Raw genomic sequence first — 23,154 nt, 5'->3', positions numbered from 1 at the left:
TAGGTGAATTCTTTACCAGCTGAACCACAAGGGAAGCCCGAGAATACTGGAGTGGACAGTGGTGCTGGTGGTTTAGTTGCTAAGATGTGTCTGACTCTTGTGACCCCATGGACTGTAGCCCGCCATGCTCCTCTGTCCATGAGATTCTCCTGGCAAGAATACTGGAGTGGGTTGCCATTTCCTTCTCCAGGGGATCTTCCCAATCTAGAAATTGAACTGGGGTCTCCCCTGCATTGCAGGCAGATTCTTTACCAACTGAACTATCAGGGAACCAGTCCAAATATATGTAACATTCTAACACTTCACCAGGGAACAAATTTGTTTATTTCTGATCTGAGTCTCCCATAACCCATACACTCAAAGCTACATAATTCTCCATTCAATATTTTTTAAGGATTTTCAAGAAGCTTGTAGAAATCTGGTCCCTGTGGAAAGAGTGGCGTATAACGCTCTCGATGAGCTGGAGAAGAAATTTGACAAGACAGTTCTGGAAGCCCTGTTCAGCAAGGTTAACCTGAAGGCCTATCCTGATTTACTTCAGATTTGCAATAACTTCCAAAACGGTAATTAGAGCTTTCAACAACTTTTGGGGACTCAAGTCTGCTTCATTCACTGATTCGCTCATTCACTTTTCATATATTTGCAAGTTATTTTACTGAGTGACTACCTAGTGGCAGGTAAAATGGGAAAGAAAACACACATCATCTGGGTCTCCATGGAGCTTACTCGTAATAGGGGTGACACCTTAACCCAGTAATGCCGCAAATGATTGCTCAGCCAGGATCTATATTTGAAGCTGAGAAGCATAGGATTTGAGTCTCTACTTTTTTGGAGGGAGGCATGAATTATGCCCTTTTGTTGGAAAGGAGGGAGCCTTCCCTAATACTTGCAGACACGCTCAAAGACAAAACGATTTTCTTTGTAGGAAAAAATGTGTCATTCGGGGCAGTCGCATGCCAACTTACTTCCCCTAACAGAGTGGAGAACTTGCAGGAGAAGGCCGGCACCTACCCATGCATTGGGGAGGGGCAGCATGGGAAAGCTACATCAGGAAAAAGAGACAGTAGGCTTGCAGAACCATGTGGCTACAAAAGGGAGCGTGGGCGGGAGGTTTTGGAAGCCCCTTCTGGAAAGGGGAGTTGCAGGGGATTTTTGAAGGTTGGACATCCTGTGCTAAGGAATTTGAAATTTATTATTTGAGAAATAAAGAAGTAATATAAGATTTTTGAGCAGAGATAAAGTAAAAGAAGTCAGTATAAAGAATGGGATGTTTATTTGTGAAAATTATGTCTTGTAAAATAAGAGCTATCTCATTTCCACAGTGCTATATCGAAGCCCAAAAAAGAAATAAAGAAAAGCCACAAATTTCAAGTTAATACTATATTTGTAACCATGGTGTCCTCAGGCCACGGGTCGGAAGGGAAAGGTGGTTACCTTTACTGCCCACATCTCAGGGGCTCTGACCTTCTCCCAATACTGTAAAGATTCTTCTCCCTGGACCCCAGCACCCACATCACGTGTGTTAATTTCTGGGGCTTCCTGTGCTGAGACGTCCTACCCACCAGGCTTGCCATTGCCAAGCTCCTGGTCTAATGCAGCTGCCCACCTGCCCCCAGAGGAGGTTGTTGCTGGTACCGTCCAGGCCCAGCTGTCCACAGGAGCTTAGGATCTGCAGCCCGGAGCCAAGATGCTGGTAGGAGGGGTCAGAGAAACACCCCACTCCCATCACTGAAATGCCTGCTTCTGGAGCCTCCTTACATTTCTAAAACCTCTAACCCACACAGCATTTGCCCCCCATGTCCTCTTCCAAAGCTGGCCCGGGCATGAAGTCAAGGTGTCCTGGAGATGGAAAAAGCATCTCTTACTGCCCTGAACCCTCAGTGGGTATTGACCCCCCACCCCCTACCCCATGAGGTGTGCTCCTGCCATCCATCCTTCTAGCAGCATCTTCTATGAGTGTCTTTCTCTATTTCTTGAGTGTTTTTTCCTCATATCTTGTGAGTCTTGCTTTTCCAAGTATGTGTGCTAAGTCACCTTGAAATGCAGTTTTGATGTAAGGGTGCCTTGGCCTGGTTTCTCGTGCTTGTTACCATCTCCTGGGTCACTGGTACAGCTATGGCAATGTTTACTTCCTGTTTGTGCCATTCATAAAATAGTCGCTTCCTGTCTGTGTCTTTCAGACAGGGTCTTTCCCTGTTTCCTGGATCTCTCCCCACCCATCCCACCCCAGGGAAATAAGAGTTTCTCTTCAGTGTTGTGTCTCTATAACCAGATCTTCTTCCGTGGCTCAAGATCTTTTTTCCTTCTTTCCTTCTTCCCTCCCTCCATTCTTTCCTTCCTTCCTTTTTCTCTTCTTTTTAAAATCTTCATCTTCTAAAGACGTTGGGGCTTTTCTTCTATAACATAGGTCTATTTCTTTAAAAACATTACCTTTCTCTTGAAGAAATCCTTCTGCTTCTTCCCTAGTCTTAGTTGCACATAGAATTTACAAAGCACATTCCACATTTATTATTTATTTTCAATTGGCTTTCATTGTTTCCTGATCATTTGGAAAGGGGATTGACCCCTGTTTACAACTTTCCACTATCTATTCTTTTTTAAACCTTGAGAGGTGTGTTCAGTGTGGAACAGCTGTAAGATTACAGGGGCAACATCAAGTCTCACAGGACTTGAGAGACCCACTGAAGCCCAGGGTTTCCTGAGGGCTGGAAGGTTTTCCCTGAACTGTGGGAGTCAAGGATGTGCCTGGATGCATAACTGTGAGATGCAACTCGTGGTCCCCATCTGAGATCTCTACTTGTCTTTCTCTTCTCAGCGATTCGTGACAAATTCTATTACCAAATCCTTGATGAAGGAGAGACAAAGGAGATGCTCAATTCACAATTAAACCATGAACAAGGTAATTCTGACTTGACAGAAGCTTGTTTTCTCATCTGCTAAGAAAGAAGGAGATCAGAGGTCAGGGGACCGAGCTCTTGGTGCAGCAGGAGATGAGGAAACCAGAGCAGCAGTGTGTGTGTGGGCTCAAGTAAAGCAACCAGATTTGGCATCCAAGAATATTACCAGGCAGCTGTGACAACCAAGAAGGCAGAACGTAAATCTGAGAGAGGTCTCACTGTAACCGTGAGGCAGAATTAAGGGGAAGAACTGATAGCAGTAACCATGAGTTAGGAATTCAGTGGACCTGGGAAAGAATAAGGGTTTGGTATTATTTGGACTTCTCTGGTGGCTTAGATGGTAAAGAATCCGCCTGCCAATGCAAGACACCTAGGTTTGATCCCTGGGTCAGCAAAATCCCCGGAGGAGGAAATGGCAACCCACTCCATTATTCTGGCCTGAAAAATCCCACGGACAGAGGAGACTGGTGGGCAAGAGTCCACGGGTTGCAAAGAGTCAGACACGACCGAGTGTGTAACATACAGAGATAGAGAAGTCCAAAGAGGAAACCACTGATGTGTCAAAGAAGGAACTATTGTAACATTCGCTCATAATAAAAGAGAGGAAGAGAAAAAGGAGTAATTGTATGCAGAAGAAAATGTGGAGGAAATAGTGTTTTGTAGCAAAGAAGATAAGGAAAAGGGAAGGAGTAAAAAGGAAAGAAGAGAACCAAGGGCAGTAATAAATTTCTGACAATAGTTACAACACACAACATCCATGAACCAGTAGACACACGGTCAACAATTGACGTGGATCAACTCGCTTAATGCTCACATATGCAATATGTAATTTTGTAACCAGTATGCACGGTTTCTAACTTTTTAATCACTTCATTCATATTATTACTAATAGTTATTCATTCTAAGACATTAATTGAAAATTATTGTTTCTTTCTAAGTTACTGTAATTCAAATATTTCTTTATCAGGAGCATCTCACTTAATTCTCATAACAATCCTGTCATAAGGGTTTTGTTACTCCCATTTTTCAGGAGAAGAAACAGAGGTGTGAAGGTAGCTAGAGATTTAGTGAGTGAAAACTCCCTTGAAACCCAGGAAAATTGTCTCCATCCTTAAGCCAAATGGTCAACAGTAAATTTAATTAGTTGTTAAATGTTGGGTTTTTTTTTTTCCCTTGGAAATGACCAGTGCAAGAAAAAACCACAGAATGGCTTTGCAGAATATCATGAATATGTATCTTTAATTTGTATTTATACCTCAAAGATTACATATTTTAGACATGTATTAATACATTTATGTAACATTTTGATGTATTTAATAATACTTATTCTTTTGAATGATGACCAATTGCTAAAAGTATAAAATGTACATTAAAAAGTACAAAGTATGTAAAAAATATATTTAGAGATTCATCTACTACTGGGAATAGTGGAAATGAGAATGGGTGGTGGAAGGATTCATAACAGTTATTAGTAAAGAGTAAAAGGTTCATCACATAGAATGATGGAGAATGTACAAAGAATTCCTATGAATGAATAATAAAAAAAACACACCACCAATTTAAAAAAGTGACAGAAGTCTTGAAGAGACATTTCACTCAGAAGATATAAAATGGCCAATAAGGACATAAGTGAAGTGAACATTAGTCGTTGGGGAAAAGCCACAACAAGCTACCATTTGGTTATTAGAATCGCTAAAATTAAAAATACTGACCACACCAAATGCTGGAGGGACCTGTGGAGCAACTAGAACTCCTTTATGTATGTTGCTGGTTTGAATATAAAGTGATATAACCACCTTGAAAAACTGTTTAGCAGTCTCTTATAAAGTTAAACATAACTCACCACCCAACAGTTCCACTCCTAAGTATATTTTCATAAGGAATGAAAACATATGTTCATACAAAGATTTGTACAACAATGTTATTGTAGCTTTATTCCTAATAGCTAAAATCTGGAACCAATTCAAATTTTCATCAATAAGAGAGGGAATAAACTGTGATATATTTATTAAATGCAATATTATTCAGCGATATAAGGAATGAACTACTGATATAGGTAACCACAGGGATGAATCTCAGAAACATGTTGAGAAAAAGAAGCCAGTTACAGAAGGACTGTGTGATCATATTGACGTGAGCATCCCTACAGACAAGTCTCTTCTCTGGATACTGCCTGAGTTCTGTCATTTCCTTGTTGCTCTCTTTAGTGTCCTTGGAACACTCACCTCTCCAAATGAACAGTGTAAGAGGATTTGAAAGTATGCCCAGACTACTGCCATATAATAGGCAAGGTAACTATCATTTAATTTGTCAATTTCAAATTAAATACAAAGATTTGTACAACAATGTTATTGTAGCTTTATTCCTAATAGCTAAAATCTGAAACCAATTCAAATTTTCATCAATAAGAGAGGGAATAAACTGTGATATATTTATTAAATGCAATATTATTCAGCGATATAAGGAATGAACTACTGATATAGGTAACCACAAGGATGAATCTCAGAAACATGTTGAGAAAAAGAAGCCAGTTACAGAAGGACTGTGTGATCATATTGACGTGGCATATGTTTAATCCTTAGTGTAGTAAGAAACTACACTATGTAGGAACACAATCTAATTTTCATTTTCAAATGTCCCACGTAGTTGAAGTAAAAATGACACATTTCCTTGTTGCTCTCTTTAGTGTCCTTGGAACACTCACCTCTCCAAATGAACAGTGTAAGAGGATTTGAAAGTATGCCCAGACTACTGCCATATAATAGGAAAGGTAACTATCATTTAATTTGTCAATTTCAATTCCGTATCAAATCTTTGTTTTCTTGTCTTCATGGAAGCAAAGCCTACCTTCTATCTCCTATCCTAAGCCTCTGCCAGATCCCACTTCTACCTGCGCTTACCTGCTCATAGATGGAACAGAAACAATGAGAAAAGGAAACTGAACTCCTGAGTAGGTGGGGCATCCATGGATAGGGAATATAAAAAGAGAAAATGGAAAAAGTATATAAAGTGTAAATATGTGACCAGTTAAAAGAATGGATCCAGTTTTCCAAAAGGAACATAAAATCCTACCCTTCCAGGCTGAGATAGGAGATAATTTTCAGTTAGGTTCACAGAATAGTTATGAGAAACTGGGGAACATCATGCCATGTCAGGTTCACGTGGGAGAGCTGGCCAGTTGGAGGTCCCTGGGACTGTAATCAGAGTCCAAGAGGAGAGATTTGGAGATGATGAGAGGGCAGAACTTGGAGGATGAAATCACACAGAAAGACAGAAGTTGAGTAGCACTGAGAGACAGAGGTCAAAGTAAAGTGGGAGGAACAGAAATGGAAGGGGAGCAAGTGTAAGACACAGCAGAGGAGAGATAAACTGAAAAATCTCCAAAGAATCTGAGATAAAATTTGAGAGCCAAAAGTATGGAAAGAGAAAGAGCAAGAGGAAAATATCAATGCTAAAAATTGGGGAAAGTCAGAGAGAAGTACAAAGGCAACTGTGTAGAGAAATAGCTGGAGAATGGATGGAAAATAGGTTGAGTGAAAAGAGGATAAAGAGAGGAAGAGATCAGGACATTGCAGGCTTGAGGTAAGAGCACTGGGTGTAAGCAACTTAGGGCACAAGGGTTGGCAACATCAGCTGTGAATTTTCAGATCAAACTGTCCTTAATCACCGAAGTGGCACTTGTAAAATACTCAGATTGAAAAAGTCCTCTCCCTGAACATTCCAATGATTCCTAAGACCAAATCACCACCCTAGATTGTCTTCAGAGTGTATTTATCCATGGACTCAAAGACCATTGTCTGCTAGACGTCAGCACTTGAGTTCTTTCAAGAACCTTGAACTTGGCACTTCAGGACTGAATGTAGCTTCTTCATTGCTCAAGCTAGATCTAACTTCTCTTGATCATTCATGTCTCAGTGACTGGTCACTATTGTCTCATGGGTTTTCACATTGGGTGTCTAGGTGTCTCCAGGACTCCTCTTACTCTCAAATACATGCCCATTACTCATCCAGCATAGTCATCTTTCTTCCAGAATAACTCGCACCTGTCCAATCTGTCACACCCTCAAGTCGCGAATCCAGATCTCTGTCACGGTTCTCAAAACAGGCTCTACTCATAACTTTCTTCTAACCTTACTCCCATGAAATGTGTCATTTTTACTTCAACTACATGGGACATTTGAAAATGAAAATTAGATTGTGTTCCTACATAGTGTAGTTTCTTACTACACTAAGGATTAAACATATGTTCCTCTGAGTGGCATCCACGGTCACCCAAGGTGAGCCCCACGTCTATTTTCCCAGCCTCATCACCTGCCTCCTACATTGTTAATTCAATATAGGATAAACTCCCCCCACCCCAGTAATTTTATTTTTTTAATTTGTATCTTTTTCATTTAAAAATTTTTATGGATTTATAGTTGATTTACAATGTTGAGTTAGTTTCAGCCAATCACTTTGCTGATTCAGATGTACATAATCTATGTGTGTGTTCAGTCTCTCAGCTGTGTCCGACTCCTGTGACCCCATGGACTGTAGCCCACCAGGCTCCTCTGTCCATGGGATTTTCCAGGCAAGAATACTGGAGTGGGTTGCCATTTTCTCCTCTAGGGGATCCTCCTGACCCAGAGATCAAACCCGGGTCTCCTGTGTCTCCTGCACTGCAGGCAGATTCTTTACCACTGATCCACTAGGGAAGCCCATATATATATATATATATATATATATATATATATATATATATATATATTTTTTTACATGTTCTTTAATTTTACATTATTACAAGATATTTGGTTTTGGTTCCCTGTGCTATATAGTAGGTCCTTGTTAACTATTTGATATATAATAAAGTGTATATATTAATCCCAAACTCTTAGTTTATCCCTCCCCCATAGCCCCTTTGTAACCATAAGTTTGTTTTCTATGTCTGTGAGTCTGTTTCTGTTTTGTAAATAAGTTCGTTAGTATTATTTTTTTTTAGATCTCATATAAGCCATATCATATGATATTTGTCTTTCTCTGACTTACTCCCATGATAATTTTACTTGTTAAATCTCTCTTTCATATCTGAGCCTTTTCATATATTTTTTACCTTATTATGAACTGTTTTCACATTCCACTATCTTCCACTTAACCGCCTCACTCTGGCTAAAGCCTGCTTAAAACATACTATCTCAGGGACATTTTTTTAGAGAAAGTTAGGAAAAAACAGTTGAAAGACAAAGAATAGCAGAGAAGGAGCAGCATCAGAAAAATAAGAGAAAAAGCTGCAAGAAAAGAGAAACAGACAGTCCAAGAGACACCAGCAGGAAGAAACAGGGGCAGAGATGGATAAAACACACAGAATCAATGGAAAGGGAAGAAATAGAAAGAAAATGCAGTATAAAAAAAAGGAAGATTGTCCCACAGTGGGTGAATTCCTCATCCCCTAGTGAAACCTGGTGAAGCAAAGTTAACCTTCAGATCAGGTTATTTTCTTCTTAGGTGCTGGAGTGGTTAAATAATCTGCCTGTCCATGCAGGAAGCACAAGAGACATGGGTTCAATCCCTGGGTCAGGAAGATCCCCTGGAGAAGGGAATGGCAACCCACTGCAGTCCTCTTGCCTGGAAAATTTCACGGACAGAGGAGCCTGGTTTGCTATAGTCCATGGGGTTGCAAAAGAGCTGGACATGACTTGAGTGCAATATGGCATGGCATGGCAGGTTGTTTGGGGGAGCAGGGCTTTCCAGTTTCTCAGCCTTTCTTGATTTTCCAGTTTCTTGCTGTGATTCTTCCTTGGTCATAAATTGAAATGCTTATGGGATTGCAATCTTTTCTGCAGAGAACAGCAACGCCTGGGATGAAGAATGGCCCCAGGAAGCCTCGAGCTTCTCACCAAGATGTGTGCCAGGTAAGGATGGGGAGGAGCTGCCAGCCGAGGGTGTCAGGTGGCTGAATTCACAGCAGGTGTTTATTGAGTGTACTTCACAGTCAAAAGATCTAGAGTGTCCTAGAATCCCATGAGTCCATAACAGCATAAGTAACATAACAGATAGCACAAATATTCCCAGTGCATTCTGCCAGCAATATGCTGGAGAAAAGGGATGTCTCTCATAGCTATGAATAGTAAAAACTTGCATTAATACCTACCCACCTTTTATCTTCTCTAGAGAATAAAACCTCAGTATTTTTCTGTTTGTTTATAATGCTATTATTTTGTTATATGTTGTTTGCTTATATATTATGTTTGCTTATAATGCTAACTTTGGAAACCTCTCTCCCTAAAGAAACATGTCCTCCAGATCAATTGCTTCCAAGTTTAAAGTGCAATTTTTGTCAACCAATAATATTATTTATTATGTGACTATTATTTTTCAAAGGATCTTGACAAACAAGGCATCATTCTTATCTCCACAAAGTTATGGGTGTAAACAGATGGACTGTTACGTGTTCCTATTGTATAGGTAAAGAAATAGAAGCAGTGAAGTGTGTAAGGGTCTTTAGGAGTTCAAAACAAGCTAAACAAGCTAGGGAACCAGCATCCTCAATGACTCACAGTGGTGACTGCTGTATAGGGCTGGCGGAGAGTCAGGGCAGCTAAAACCTACAAAGAAAGACTGTCACGAGTAGGAAAACTGTTAAAGAATGTTGAAGGGCAAAGAAGAAAAAGCCCAGAGGGTAAAGGAGGTGTGTGATCCTTCATGGCACAGAAACGACCATGTGTGAGGACAGAAAAATGAGAAGAAAGGTGACTGGGGGCTAAAGAGAAGGAAAACAGGCAGAGCAAGGCTCCAGTGGGTCTTAAGTGAAGTCCTTGGAACAACAGTTTTGTTTTCCCAAGGAGAAGCTTACCCGAGCACTGGACATCGGAATTCAGCATCATCCATGGTCTGTTCCCCCATCACATTGTCTGGTTGGTCTTTTCTGTGTTTCTCTTCAGTTTCCTCTAAGCACAAATCTCTCCAAAGGACCAGCAAAGGCAATTCTGAAGAGATGCCCAAACTGAAGCCAGGTGAACGGGGAGCTGGGAAACAATGGAAGTAGTGGCTGACTTTATTTTCTTTGGGCTCCAGAATCACTGCAGATGGTGATTGCAGCCATGAATTAAAAGACTTCTTGGAAGGAAAGTTATGACCAACCTAGACAGCATATTAAAAAGCATTACTTTGTCAATAAAGCTCCGTCTAGTCAAGGCTATGGCTTTTCCAGTAGTCATGTATGAATGTGAGAGTTGGACTATAAAGAAAGCTGAGCGCCAAAGAATTGATGCTTTTGAACTGTGGTGTTGGAAAAGACTCTTGAGAGTCCCTTGGACTACAAGGAGATCCAACCAGTCCATCCTAAAGGAGATCAGTCATGGGTGTTCATTGGAAAGACTGATGTTGAGGCTGAAACTCCAATACTTTGGCCACCTGATGCGAAGGGCGGACTCATTTGAAAAGACCCTGATGCTGGGAAAGATTGAAGACAGGAGAAGGGGACGACAGAGGATGAGATGGTTGGATGGCATCACCAACTCAATGGACATGAGTTTGGGTAAACTCAGGGAGTTGGTGATGGACAGGGAGGCCTGATGTGCTGCGATTCATGGGGTCGCAAAGAGTTGGACATGACTGAGCGATTGAACTGAACTGAATTAAGTGACCAATGATCTCATTGATTTGTTCACATGTCTGTATGCAAGGAACATGTTCCTCCTCCCTCCAAACACAGATACACCCATTTACTCAGCCTCTGATTGTTTTCTTCCATGTAAGGGAGGCAAGGGGGAAAGAGGGGCTAACAACCTTAATGGAAGGGCTTCTGGGTAGAGAATTTAAGGGCACAGAATAATAAAAATGTAGATTGAGGGCACCATGTGGAGTTGCCTGCTGCTACTGCTGCTGCTAAGTCACTTCAGTCGTGTCCGACTCTGTGCGATGCCATAGACAGCAGCCACCAGGCTCCCCCGTCCCTGGCATTCTCCAGGCAAGAACACTGGAGTGGGTTGCCATTTCCTTCTCCAATGCATGAAAGTGAAAAGTGAAAGTGAAGTCACTCAGATCAGATCAGATCAGTCGCTCAGTGGTATCCAATTCCTAGCAACCCCATGGACTGAGCCTACCAGGCTCCTCCGTCCATGGGATTTTCCAGGCAAGAGTACTGGAGTGGGGTGCCATTGCCTTCTTTGGGAGTTGCCTAAGTAGGTCTAATTTTATTTAAAAGTATGTGGAATCTAAGGCTTCATGGGTGGTTCAGTGGTAAAGAACCCGCCTGCCAATGCAGGAGCCACAGAAGCCACGGGTTCAATCCCTGGGTTGAGGAAATGGCAACCCGCTCAAATATTCTTGCCTGGAAAATTCCATAGAAAGAGGAGTCTGGCAAGCTACAGTCCAAGGGGTTGAAAAGAGTCAGATGTGACTGAGCAACTAAGCACACATGCATGCCGCATGCACATATGACATCTAAATACTACCAAATTGGAGTTTAGAAGAGAGCAGTCATTATAAACTTGCTTTCCAGGATTGCATAGGATTAATGAAATACTAAGAATAGCAGAGACAAAGAGGAAGTGAATGAAAGAATAAACAGGGATGGATTAAAGACCTAAATGTAAGGCCAGATACTGTAAAACTCTTAGAGGAAAACATAGGCAGAACACTCTGTGGCATAAATCCCAGCAAGATCTTTCTTGATCCATCTCCTAGAGTAATGAAAATAAAAAACAAAAGTAAACATGTACATTACCATATGTAAAATAGATGACTGGTGTAAGTTTGTTGCATGAAGCAGGGCACCCAAAGCCAGTACTCTGAGACAACCCAGAGGGACAAGGTGGAGAGGAAGCTGGGAGGGGGGTTAGGATGTGGGGACTACATATATACCTGTGGCTGATTTATGCTGATGTATGGCAAAAAAACATCACAATATTGTATAGTAATTATCCTCCAATTAATATAAATAAATTAATTTTAAAAATTAACAGATGGGCCCTTGGTAAATGTAAAAGTATTTGTGTAGCAAAGGATACCATAAACAAAACAAAAAGACAGCCTTCAGAATGGGAGAACATATTTGCAAAAGAAGCAAATGACAAAGGATTTATCTTCAAAATATGCAAGCAGTTGATGCACTCAATATCAAAAGCACAAACAACCCAGTGATAAAATAGGCAGAAGATATAGACACTTCTCCAAAGGAAACATACAGATAGCCAAAAAAAAACCCAAAACAAAACATGAAAAGGTGCTCAACATAACTAATTATTAGAGAAATGCAAATCAAAACTGCAATGAGGTATCACATCACACTGATTAGAATAGTCATCATCAAAAAGCCTACAAACAATAAATGCTGGAGAGGGTGTGGAGAGAAGAGAACCCTCCTACAGTGTTGGTGGGAATGTAAGTTGGTATAGCCACTTGGAGGGACTACCCTGGTGGTTCACTGGTTAAAAATCTGTCTTGTGATATAAGGGACACAGATTCGATCCCTGGTTGAGGAACTTAAGATCTCACATGCCATGGAGCAAATAAGCCTACGTGCTACACCTACTGAGCCCAAGTGCTGTGGAACTTTTGTGCCACAACTAGAGAACCTGTCAGTCAGTTCAGCCGCTCAGTCATGTCCATCTCTTTGTGACCCCATGGACTGCAGCACACCAGGCTTCCCTGTCCATCACCAACTCCCAGAGCTTGCTCAAACTCATGTCCAGTGAGTCAGTGATGCCATCTAACCATCTCATCCTCTGTTATCCCCTTCCTCTTCTGCCTTTAATCTTTCCCAGCATCAGGGCTTTTCCAAAGAATCAGTTCTGTGCATCTCAACAAAAATATCCCGCATAATGCAACAAAGATCCTGCATGCCACAACTAAGACCCAACAAATCCAAATAAATAATTGAAAATAAATTGGTATAGCCACTATGGAGAACAGTATGGAGGTTCCTTTAAAAAAAATTTTAAAATTAAAAAAAAATAAAGTTGCTATATGATCCCATTCCTGGGCATATATCCAGAAAAAAACATAATTCAAAAACATACATACACACCAATGTTCATAGCAGCACTATTTTCAATAGCCAGGACATGGAAGTAACCTAAATGTCCATCGACAGATGAATGGATAAAGAAGATGTGGTGCTTATATACAATGGAATATTACTTAGCCATAGAAAAGAGCAAAGTAAAAACATTTGCAGCAACATGGGTGTACCTAGAGATTGTCATGCTGAGTGAAGTTAGTCAGACGGAGAAAGACAAATAACATACAACATCACTTATATGTGGAATCTAAAAACACGAACTTAATTACTCAGCAGAAATAAAGTCACAGATGTAGAAGAGCAAGTGAAAGTTGCTCAGTTGTGTCAGACTTTTTGAGACCCCATGGAATTTCATGGAGTCCGTGAAATTCTCCGGGTCAGAATACTGGAGTGTGTAGCCTTTCCCTTCTCCAGGGAATTTTCTCTACCCAAGGATCAGTCCCAGGTCTCCTGCATTGCAGGAAGATTCTTTACCATCTGAGCCACCAGGGAAGTCCATACCTTCCCCCAATCATCCTCCCACCACATCCATTCTCTTCAACTCACCTAGATGACCCTTTGAAAAGGCAAGTTGGCTTATTTCACTTGCCTACCTTAAATCAATAATTCCTGTCATCATAAGGATTAAATCTTTCCCTTATTTTTTGTTCCATGGCTCCAGCCTCATGCGTGCCACTCTGGCAATGATTCTAAAGTTCATGTAAAACTTTGCAGTACTTTCAATTTTGATGAATATTTCTTGTTTGAGCCTTTGTACACACTTAGTCTTATTCTGGGAACAGTTTTCTTCGTCGATTCCACTCTCCATTCTGCTCACTAACTGGTGAAATTACATGGAAATTATAGACCATCTCAAAGATACCTTCTCTGATCCCTAGTTCTAGAAAGTAACAGTCTGAGAAATGGGGCGAGGAAGGAAGGGGGAGAAAAGGCAGGTGGAAACAGACATGAGAAAAGAAACAAATCAGGACAAAGAGAAGTACCAAGAGGTTCCAACAGCAAGATGCTGAGGTAGAAATAGAAGAAGCAGAGATGTGCGGAAAGACTGGGAATGACAAAGAGAACAAGATCGGGAGACAAAATGTGCAAGGTCCCTTAGAGTCTCCATTAGATTATTGGATTGTGCAAGCCCTCCTCTCGCCTTCATGAAACAGTAAGACACAGGCATGCAAATTGTCTTAACCTCTATCTTATGGCTGGGGAAATAAAGCACAGAAAGGCATGACAGTTATTTTTGCAAGAACAAGGTAGAAAAGGAAGAGTGGCCACCAGCATCCTGGGTGTGCCCCTGAGGACAGTGGTGTGCAAAGCCAGCTGGCAGTCAGGGTGGGGTCACATGGTCAGAAGAGGAAGAGGAAGCCCAAGGAGTTCTGCAGGTTCTTAAAGAAGTGAGCTCAGGTCCAGGAGAAAATTTTAGCTAAGGAAAAATTTATATTGGTGGGGAGGGAAAGGAAACCACAGAGAGATGGGGAGTATAGAAATGGACCCAATCATTTGAGCTTTAAGAGAAGTAGAAAGGATAACAGGGGAAAGGAGATATACTATCACTGAAAAACAAGCAAACAAACAAACAAAAAACTCAAGACCTGAAAACAAGAGATGAGGAGAGAAGCCCAAACAATCAAATGGATGCACAGCTAGGAAACAGCTGCATGGCCGCGGAACTGTGGGTAGGACCCTGACAGGGAGACCGAAGGGGAAGAGGCGCAAGCAGATGGCAAAGAAACAGGAGACAGGGTGGCTCTCAGACCAGTGCTTGGAGCAGACATGTCACTGTCCCATCGTGTTCGCATGAGTGCGCTGAGGTCTGTCTCTGATCACCCTCCATGTCCATCATGCTCTTGTTTCTCCACAGTGACCAGTGATCCCAAAGCTCCCCAAGTGCTTCCTGAAGGAGAACCCAAGGAGGTGCTCAGCCTACTACCAGCAGAGGGAGAAGGTAATTATGATTTAAATTCCTGACTGCTTCAATAAATGGGAAAAAAAATCCTCCATGTTTCTCATCTTGCCATTCTCTTCTTCATAGTCACATACGTACACATGGAACTCTGTCAGTTTCTCTTTTTTTCCCCCAAACTGAGAGAGACTAAGGATAAAGGTGAACTAAGCTGGGTGGGGAGAGCGCCCCTGGGTGAAGGAGGTAGGGAGACAGGATGTGTCAAAGGTGAACTGGGATCTGGAAGTAGAAGTGCCGGGGTAACTTCAGCTGCATATACAATTCACATTGACATATGGCAAAAACCACCATGATATTGTAAAGTAATTATCCTCCAATCAAAATAAATTAATTAATTTAAAAAATCCAGTTTGGCCATTGAGGCAAGGAGATCACCAGCTTCCTTCCGGAAGTCCTAGGAACACGAAAATAAGTTTTGTGAATGATGGATAGACTTGTGATGTAGAAAGGTGGTGTAGTATTCTTAGGATAGAGCTGATAAGGGGAGGCTCTCTGGCCCTGTGGTCCATGAGAAGATGGAGGGAAGAATGGGGTGGGGAAAGGTGATAAAGAGCAGTGTCAAGGCTGAAAAAAAAAAAAAGACAGAAGCAGAGGAAACATCACACACCAAAACAAAGAGAAGCATCTATAGACACTGGCAGAGGAAACAAGGGCAGAGAAAGAAAAATATGCAGTCAATGGGAAGAGAAAGAAGGAGAAAGAGAATTAGATGTGCAGGGAGTGCCGGGAGAAGGTGGCTGGTTCTCAGCCTCCGGTGGTAATGATGGGAGGGAGTTACCCTGCAGATTGGGGGATCTCCAAGGGCAGATCAAGATGGTCTGGGACAGGGACAGCCCCACCCAGGAGAGAACTGAGCTTTCTGTGTCTTCACCATGAGTTTGTTTGTTTGTTTTTTGCCATGATTTCCCCTGGTTGTATACTGAGACCTCTGAGGGATTTCATTCCTTTCTGCAGAGGATAACAATGCCTGTTGTGTGATCTGTGAGGAAGAAGAGCCCCAGGAAGCCCCGAGCTCCCCATCAAGATGTGAACCAGGTAAGGAAGGGGTATTGTCAGCCCTGAACTTCAGGGTGTCAGATGTCTGAATTCAGAGCTGAACAGCATGACCCTGGTTATAACAGATGAGTTCCCACTTAGAGTGGAATGTTAGTCGCTCCATCCTGTCCAACTCTTTGCAAACCCATAGACTGTAGCCCATCAAGCTCCTCTATCCATGGAATTCCACAGGCAAGAACACTGGAGTGGGTTGCCATTCCCTTCTCCAGGGGATGTTCCTGACCTGGGGATAGAACCAGGTCTTCTGCATTGGAGGCAGATTCTTTACCATCTGAGCCACCAGGGAAGTCCTCATGTTGTAGTAGGCCAGTCCTAAAGAAAGTCTTTTGTCCTCCACAATCTTTATGTTTATTTACACTAAAGATTTGATATTGTGGTTTTAACTCTTGAGTACCCTTTATTCCTATGAAGAATAAAGATAGATATTTATCTAGTGTTTAACAATAATACTATTAATAATATATTTTCATAACATTGGATAGGCTTTCAAAGGAATATGGTCCTTGAGATCCACTCGTCAGAAAGAAAAAATCAATGACCCAAAATCTCACAAGACAGTTATTGCCACATATTTTTTTAATCAATCTATTGGATTATATAGCACTTTATTCCTTTCTAAGTACTTTGGCAAACACGATTTCCTTACAAAATTTTAGGACTTAGCCAGGGAAACAGTTATTATTTCTCCTTAAAGATTAGGATATGGAAACATAGAAAAATGATGCTTGTTATTCCCTGAGATCAAAGTAGAAGGAAGGACAAAGACTCATCTGTGTCCCGAGTATCCCACTGCAGGTAGTGGCTCTGTGAGGCTCTGTGAGGCTCAGCCTCACACAGGGAATTGGGAGATTGGGATCGACATATGTGTGTGTGCTCGGTCACTCATTTGTTTCCGACTCTTTGTGGCCCCATGGACTGTAGCCCGCTAGGCCCCTCTGTCCGTGGGATTTTCCAGGCAAGACTACAGGAGCGGGTTCCCAACCCAAGGATCTAACCCTCGTCTCTTATACCTCCTGAATGGCAGACAGATTCTTTACCACTAGAGCCACCTACCAGATATAAAATAGACTAACAAGAATCTATTGTATGGCACAGGGAACTCTACTCAATACTTTATAATGACCTATATGGAAAAAAGAACCTTAAAAAAGAGTGGATATATGTATATGTATAACTGATTCACTTTCCTGGGTATCATAAACTAATACAATGTTTTAAATCAGCTATACTCCAATAAAAATTAAGAAATAAATGGATACGAAATCTAAATAGAACCAGGCTGCAATATGCTATCCGGGAAGGGAGATAATTTTCAACCTGCTTTTGCTAAGATTGTCCCAAGAACATGGACATAGTGAGAATAATCGTAATACAGAAAATTCATGTGAAAGACATTTGAAATTAGCATGCCAAGGGGAAGGAAAGATTCCTGCTCATTTGTCAGTGGCAGAAGATGAGAACTTTGACAATATGGAGAAGGAACAAAGTAAGATGTGAGAACAAAGTGAGATGGACAAAGTAAGCAGAAAGGCTGGAATTTTAACTTTTAGATTTAAATTTTAGGTGGAAACATTGCAAACAGAAAGTTAACAGTTAGAGAGAAGAGACAGAAGCAAGGAAATGAGTTCCCCAGAAGAAAGGAGTTAAACTCAATAATCAAACAAGGTACAAAGTTTAACAGGTAGAGAAACTGATATGAAGAGAAAGACCCTAAAAGGGAAAGTGCTAAGAAGTAGAAAGAGTGGAGGAAAGCATGACAGTTATACACAGAGGAAAAGATAAAGGAGAACGAGTGAAACATCTGCAGACAGGAAACACCATGTACAAGGGATGGAGAAGACCGTTGAGGACGTTGTAGGAACTGAAAGAAGGGTTGCTGCATGGAGGCAACTTCTAAAACCAGGAGCTGAATGTGTTAACAATGAGTTTTCACTTCAGTTCAGTTCAGTCACTCAGTCATGTCCAGCTCTTTGCGACCCCATGGACTGCAGCATGCCAGGCCTCCCTGTCCATCACCAACTCCCAGAGCTTGCTCAAACTCATGACTGTCGAGTCGGTGATGCCATCCAACCATCTCATCCTGTGTCATCCCCTTCTCCTCCTGCCTTCAATCTTTCCCAGCATCAGGGTCATTTCCCATGAGTCAGTTCTTCACATCAGGTGGCCAAAGTATTGGAGTTTCGGCTTCAGTCCTTCCAATGAGTATTCAGGACTGATTTCAGATTACCCCAATGATCAAAGTGGCACCTGTAATAGCCTCTGAGGCAAGGGGCCTCTCCTCAGCCATTCTTGTCTACTTCCATCTATAACTTAATGGTCCCCACATTCCTATCTCTGGCCCAGACTTGTCTTTTAAGCTCATTCATCTAAGTGTCTGGATTTATTTGTACAGGAATCTGTGAGACTGCCCCATTTGGGTGGTTTTGGGAAACTTCAGTAGCAGACACTTCCTTAGTTGTATGGACAATCTTTCTTGATGCCGCATCTGCCTCCTTTCCTGGTGTTCTTTGTTTCAGTATGGAACTCTATTGTTCCATTCTTTAGGCAGACACCTAGGGATCGTCAATGTCTCTTCCCCCTCCTTCAATTCACACAACCCATCAATCATCCAGTTTAATCAACTACACCTTGAACATGTCTCCTGCTCGTCCATTGCTTGCCGCTCTCAACACAAAAGCGCTCATCAGATCTCTCTTCTCTCTGGAACCAGAGCCAGAGCAACAGTCTCTGTCTAGTCTCATACCTTCCCCTAATCACCCTCTCCCTGCATCCATCCTCTCCAACTCACCTAGATGACCCTTTGAAAAGGCAAGTTGGCTTATCTCACGTGCCTACACCTTAAATCAGTACTTCTTCTTGTCATAAGGAGTAAATCCTTCCCTTATTTTCCTTTCCATGGCTCCAGCCTCATGTGTGCCTCTCCTGCAGTGACTTTTAAAGTACATGTAAAACTTTGCAGTAATTTTAATTTTGATGAATTTTTCTCATCTGAGCCTTTTGCACACACTTAGCCCTGTGCTGGGAACAGTTTTCTTGGTCCATTCCACTGTCTAATCTGCTCACTAATTGGTGAAACCACATGCCAATTATATTTACTTATCTATTTATATATTTTTGAGTGCATTGGATCTTATTTGTGGCACGTGGGATCTTCATTGCAATGTTTGGGTTTCTTTCTAGTTGTGGCCTTTGGACTCCAGAGCACCTGGGCTCTGTAGTTGCAGCTCATGAGCTTAGTGGCCCCTTGGCTTGTAGGATCTTAGTTCCTCGGCCAGGGATCAAATCCACATCCTCTGCATTAGAAGGTAGATTCTTAACCACTGGACCACCACGGAATCCCTCACATGGAAGTTATATACCATCTCAGAGATACCTTTTTGGATCCTTCGTTTTAGAAAACAGCAGTTTGAGAGATGGGATGAGGATGTAAGGATCAGCATCAGGGAAGGAAGGAGGAGAAAAGGTAGGTAGGAACAGACATGGGAAAAGAAACAAATCAGGACAAAGGAAATAGCGAGACATTCCAACAGCAACACACTGACTGAGGTAGAAACAGAGGAAGAAGAGATGCATGAAAAGCGCGAGAATGAAAAAGAGAATGAGATTGGGAAACCATGTATGCAAATTTCCTTACCTTCTGCATCAGATTACTGGGTTGTGCAAGCCCCCCTCTTAGCTTCACAAAACCAAAAGACAGGTGTGCAAACTGTCATAACCTCTATTTTATGGCCGCAGAAATAAAGCACAGAAAGGCACGGCAGTTATTTTTGCAAGGGCAAGGTAGAAAAGGAAGGGTGGGCACCAGCATCCTGGGTGTGTCCCCGAGGACAGCGGTGTGCGAAGCCAGCTGGCAGTCAGGGTGGGGTCGTGTGATCAGAAGAGGAAGAGGAAACCCAAGGAGTTCTGCAGGTTCTTGAAGGAGTGAACCAGAGTCCAGGAGAAGGTTTTAGTTAAGGAGAAAGTAATGCTGGTGGGGAGGGAATGGAAATCACTGAGAAACAGGGAGCATGGAAATGGACCAACCACTTGGACTGTAAGTGATCTAGCGTAAGAAAACTAGAATGGATAATAGAGGAAAAGAGACACACTATCACTGAAAAACAAGGAAACAGGAAACCCCAAGACATGAAAACAAGACATGAGGAGAGAAACCCAGACAATCAAATGGATGCACAGCTAGAGCTGCGTGGAGGTGGAACTGTGGATAAGACACTGAGAGGGAGAGAAAAGGAGAAGGGGTGCGAGTAGATGGCAAAAAACAGCCAGCCCGTGGCTCCCAGGAGCAGAGCTTGGAGCAGACATATCAGTGTCCCATGGTGTTGGCACGAGCCCACTGAGGTCTGTTTCTGATCGCCTTCCACGTCCATCGTGTCCTTGTTTCTCTGCAGTGACCTGGGATCCCAAAGCTCCCCAAATGCCTCCTGAAGGAGAAGCCGAGGAGGTGCTCAGCCTACTACCAGCAGAGGGGGGAGGTAATTATGACTGAAATTCCCAACTGCCTCAATAAATGGGAAAAAAATCTCCTCTTCTCTCATCTTGCCATTCTCTTCTTCATATTCACTTATGTACACAAAAAATTGTGTTGATTTTCTCTTTTGTTTTTCCCCAAACTGTGAGAGAGACTAAGGATACAGGTGAGTGGAGCTGGGTGAGGACAGCACCCCTGGGTGAAGAAGGTAGGGGGCCAGGATGTGCCAAAGGTGGGCTGAGGTCCAGAGGTAGGTGTGCCTGGGTGACTCTGTGTGTGTGTGTGTGTGTGTGTGTGTGTGTGTGTGTGTGTGTGCTCAGTCATGTCCAACTCTTTGCAACCCCATGGACTCAAGCCCACCAGGCTCCTCTGTCTATGGAATTTTCCAGGCAAGAATACTGGAAAATTTCCTTCTTCAGGGGATCTTCTCGACCAGGGATTGAACTTGGGTGACTTTAAGTGCATATAAAAATCCAGTTGTCAGCAGGTTATGGCCACTGAGGCAAGGAAATCATTTTCACCTTCCTTCTGGAAGTCCTAGGAACATGAAAATAAGTTTTGTGAATGATGAGTAGGCTTGCGATTTAGAAAGGTGATGTAGGATTCTTAGACTAAAGCTGATGAGGGGAAGCTTTTGGGCCCTGTGGTCCATGTGAAAAATGGAGGGAAGAATGGGATGGGGAAAGGCAATAAAGAGCAGTGTCAAGGCTGAAAGAGGAAGAAAAAAAAAGACAGGAGCAGAGGAGACAGCACACACCAAAACAAAGAGAAGTATCTAGAGACACTGGCAGAGGAAACAAGGCCACAGACAGAAAAATATGCAGAGTCAATGGGAAGAGGAAGAAGGAGAAAGAGAATTAGATGTACAGGGAGTGCGGGAGAAGGTGGCTGGTTCTCAGCCTCCGGTGGTAATGATGGGAGGGAGTTACCCTGCAGGCCAGGGGAACTCCAAGGGCAGATCAAGATGGTCTGGGACAGGGACAGCCCCACCCAGGAGAACTGGGCCTCCTGTGTCGTCACCATGAGGTTTTTTTTTTTTTTTTTTGCCATGATTTCCCCTGGTTGTATACTGAGACCTCTGAGGGATTTCATTCCTTTCTGTAGAGGATAACAATGCCTGTTGTGTGATCTGTAAGAAAGAAGATCCCCAGGAAGCCCCGAGCTCCCCACCAAGATGTGAGCCAGGTAAGGAAGGGGTATTGTCAGCCCTGAGCTGCAAGGTGTCAGATGTCTGAATTCAGAGCTGAACAGCATGACCCTGGTTCCCTGCTCATGTTGTAGTTGTTGTTTAGTCACTCAGCTGTCTCCAGCTCTGTGTGACCTCATGGACTGCAGCAAGCCGGGCTTCCCTGTCCTTCTCCATCTCCCGGAGCTTGCTCAAACTCATGTCCATTGAGTCAGCGATGCCATCCAACCATCTAGTCCTCTGTTATAGTAGATCAGTCCTAAAGAAATAGTCTGTTTTTCCTCCACAATCTTTATGCTTGTTTACACTAAAGACTCAATATTGTGATTTTAACTCCTGTGCACCTCTTATTTCCTATAAAGAATAAAAGGTAGGTATTTATCTAGTGTTTAATAGTAATATTATATTGTTATAACTTTGGATAGAGTTTCAAAGAAACTTGGTCCTTGATATCTACTTGTCAGAAAGAGAGACCAATGACCCTAAGCCCACAAACAGTTTTTGCCACATATTCTTCATCAGATTATTGGATTATATAGTGCTTTATTGGGCTTCTCTGATAACTCAGTTGGTAAAGAACCCACCTGCAATGCAGGAGACTCTGGTTCAATTCCTGAGTTGGGAAGATCTGCTGGAGAAGGGGCAAGCTGCTCACTCTAGTATTCTTGGCCTTCCCTTGTGGTTCAGCTGGTAAAGAATCTGCCTGCAATGTGGAACCTGGGTTTGATCCCTGGATTGGGATCCCCTGGAGAAGGGAATGGCTACCCATTCCAGTATTCTGGCTGGGAGAATTCCATGGACTGTATAGTCCATGGGGTCACAAAGAGTCAGATATGACTGACTTACACTTTTAGTGCTTTATTCTTTTTCAAAGTACTTTGGCAACTGAGATTTCCTCACAGAATTTTAGTTCTTAGCCAGGGAAACCGTTATTATCCCTCCTTAGCAATTAGAATACAGAAGCACAGAAAAAAGAATATTTGTTTTTCCCTTGAGATCAAAGTAGGAGGAAGGGTGAAGACCAGTGTCCTGAGTATCTCAGTACAGGTGGTGGCTGTGTGAGGCTTGTAGGAAGTCAGTGTCATCACACGATGGGAGTCCAAAGGCAGACCTGCAACATCTCAATCACGATAGAACAGAACCCAAACCAGAGAGCCTTCCACTTCTCAAATAGAGACTGTCGGTAGGGAGTGGAAGAAATTAAGAGAGAGAGAGTGAGGCAAGAAATGAATCCTGCTACAGGGTTTGGGGGCTTCCCCTGTGGCTCAGTGGTAAAGAATTTACCTGCCAATTCAGGAGAAGTAGGTTCAGTCTCTGAGTTGGAAAGATCTCTTGGAGAAGGAAATGGCAGCCCATTTCAGTACTCTTGCCTGGAAAACCACATGGACAGAGGAGACTGTGGGCTATAGCCCACGGGATCACAAAACTTGGACATGACTTAGTGACTAAACAACAATAGGATTTGAAAGACCTAGAGGAATAGAGCTGGAGAGAATAAGCAAAAAAATGAGAGTTCAAGATCATCACTGCGGAAAAAATGTAAAGATAGGAGATGTTGGCGGCGGGGAGAGCACACAAAATCAAAGATAC

The 23,154-nt window shown here is 42.5% G+C and overlaps 1 protein-coding gene across 13 annotated transcripts in view; it reads left to right on the top strand.

Moving 5' to 3' along the window:
* LOC102269683 (nuclear body protein SP140) overlaps window positions 1-23,154 on the top strand; it is an 81,228-nt gene that overhangs the window by 16,449 nt on the left and 41,625 nt on the right. For 9 of the 13 annotated variants that reach the window (XM_070385463.1, XM_070385412.1, XM_070385440.1 and 6 more), the window contains 9 exons: window positions 395-563; window positions 2,816-2,899; window positions 5,105-5,188; window positions 5,584-5,667; window positions 8,717-8,785; window positions 14,753-14,836; window positions 15,809-15,889; window positions 20,299-20,382; window positions 21,483-21,563. In XM_070385463.1, the coding sequence (XP_070241564.1) occupies window positions 395-563; window positions 2,816-2,899; window positions 5,105-5,188; window positions 5,584-5,667; window positions 8,717-8,785; window positions 14,753-14,836; window positions 15,809-15,889; window positions 20,299-20,382; window positions 21,483-21,563 (820 nt within the window). The remainder of the gene's footprint in view (window positions 1-394; window positions 564-2,815; window positions 2,900-5,104; window positions 5,189-5,583; window positions 5,668-8,716; window positions 8,786-14,752; window positions 14,837-15,808; window positions 15,890-20,298; window positions 20,383-21,482; window positions 21,564-23,154) is intronic. The other 4 variants (XM_070385480.1, XM_070385455.1, XM_070385489.1 and 1 more) reach the window with 2 other exon arrangements.

The sequence above is a fragment of the Bos mutus genome, chromosome 2 (genome assembly GCF_027580195.1).
Source record: "Bos mutus isolate GX-2022 chromosome 2, NWIPB_WYAK_1.1, whole genome shotgun sequence".
NCBI lineage: Eukaryota > Metazoa > Chordata > Mammalia > Artiodactyla > Bovidae > Bos > Bos mutus.
This window is presented reverse-complemented; position numbering and strand designations above follow the sequence as displayed.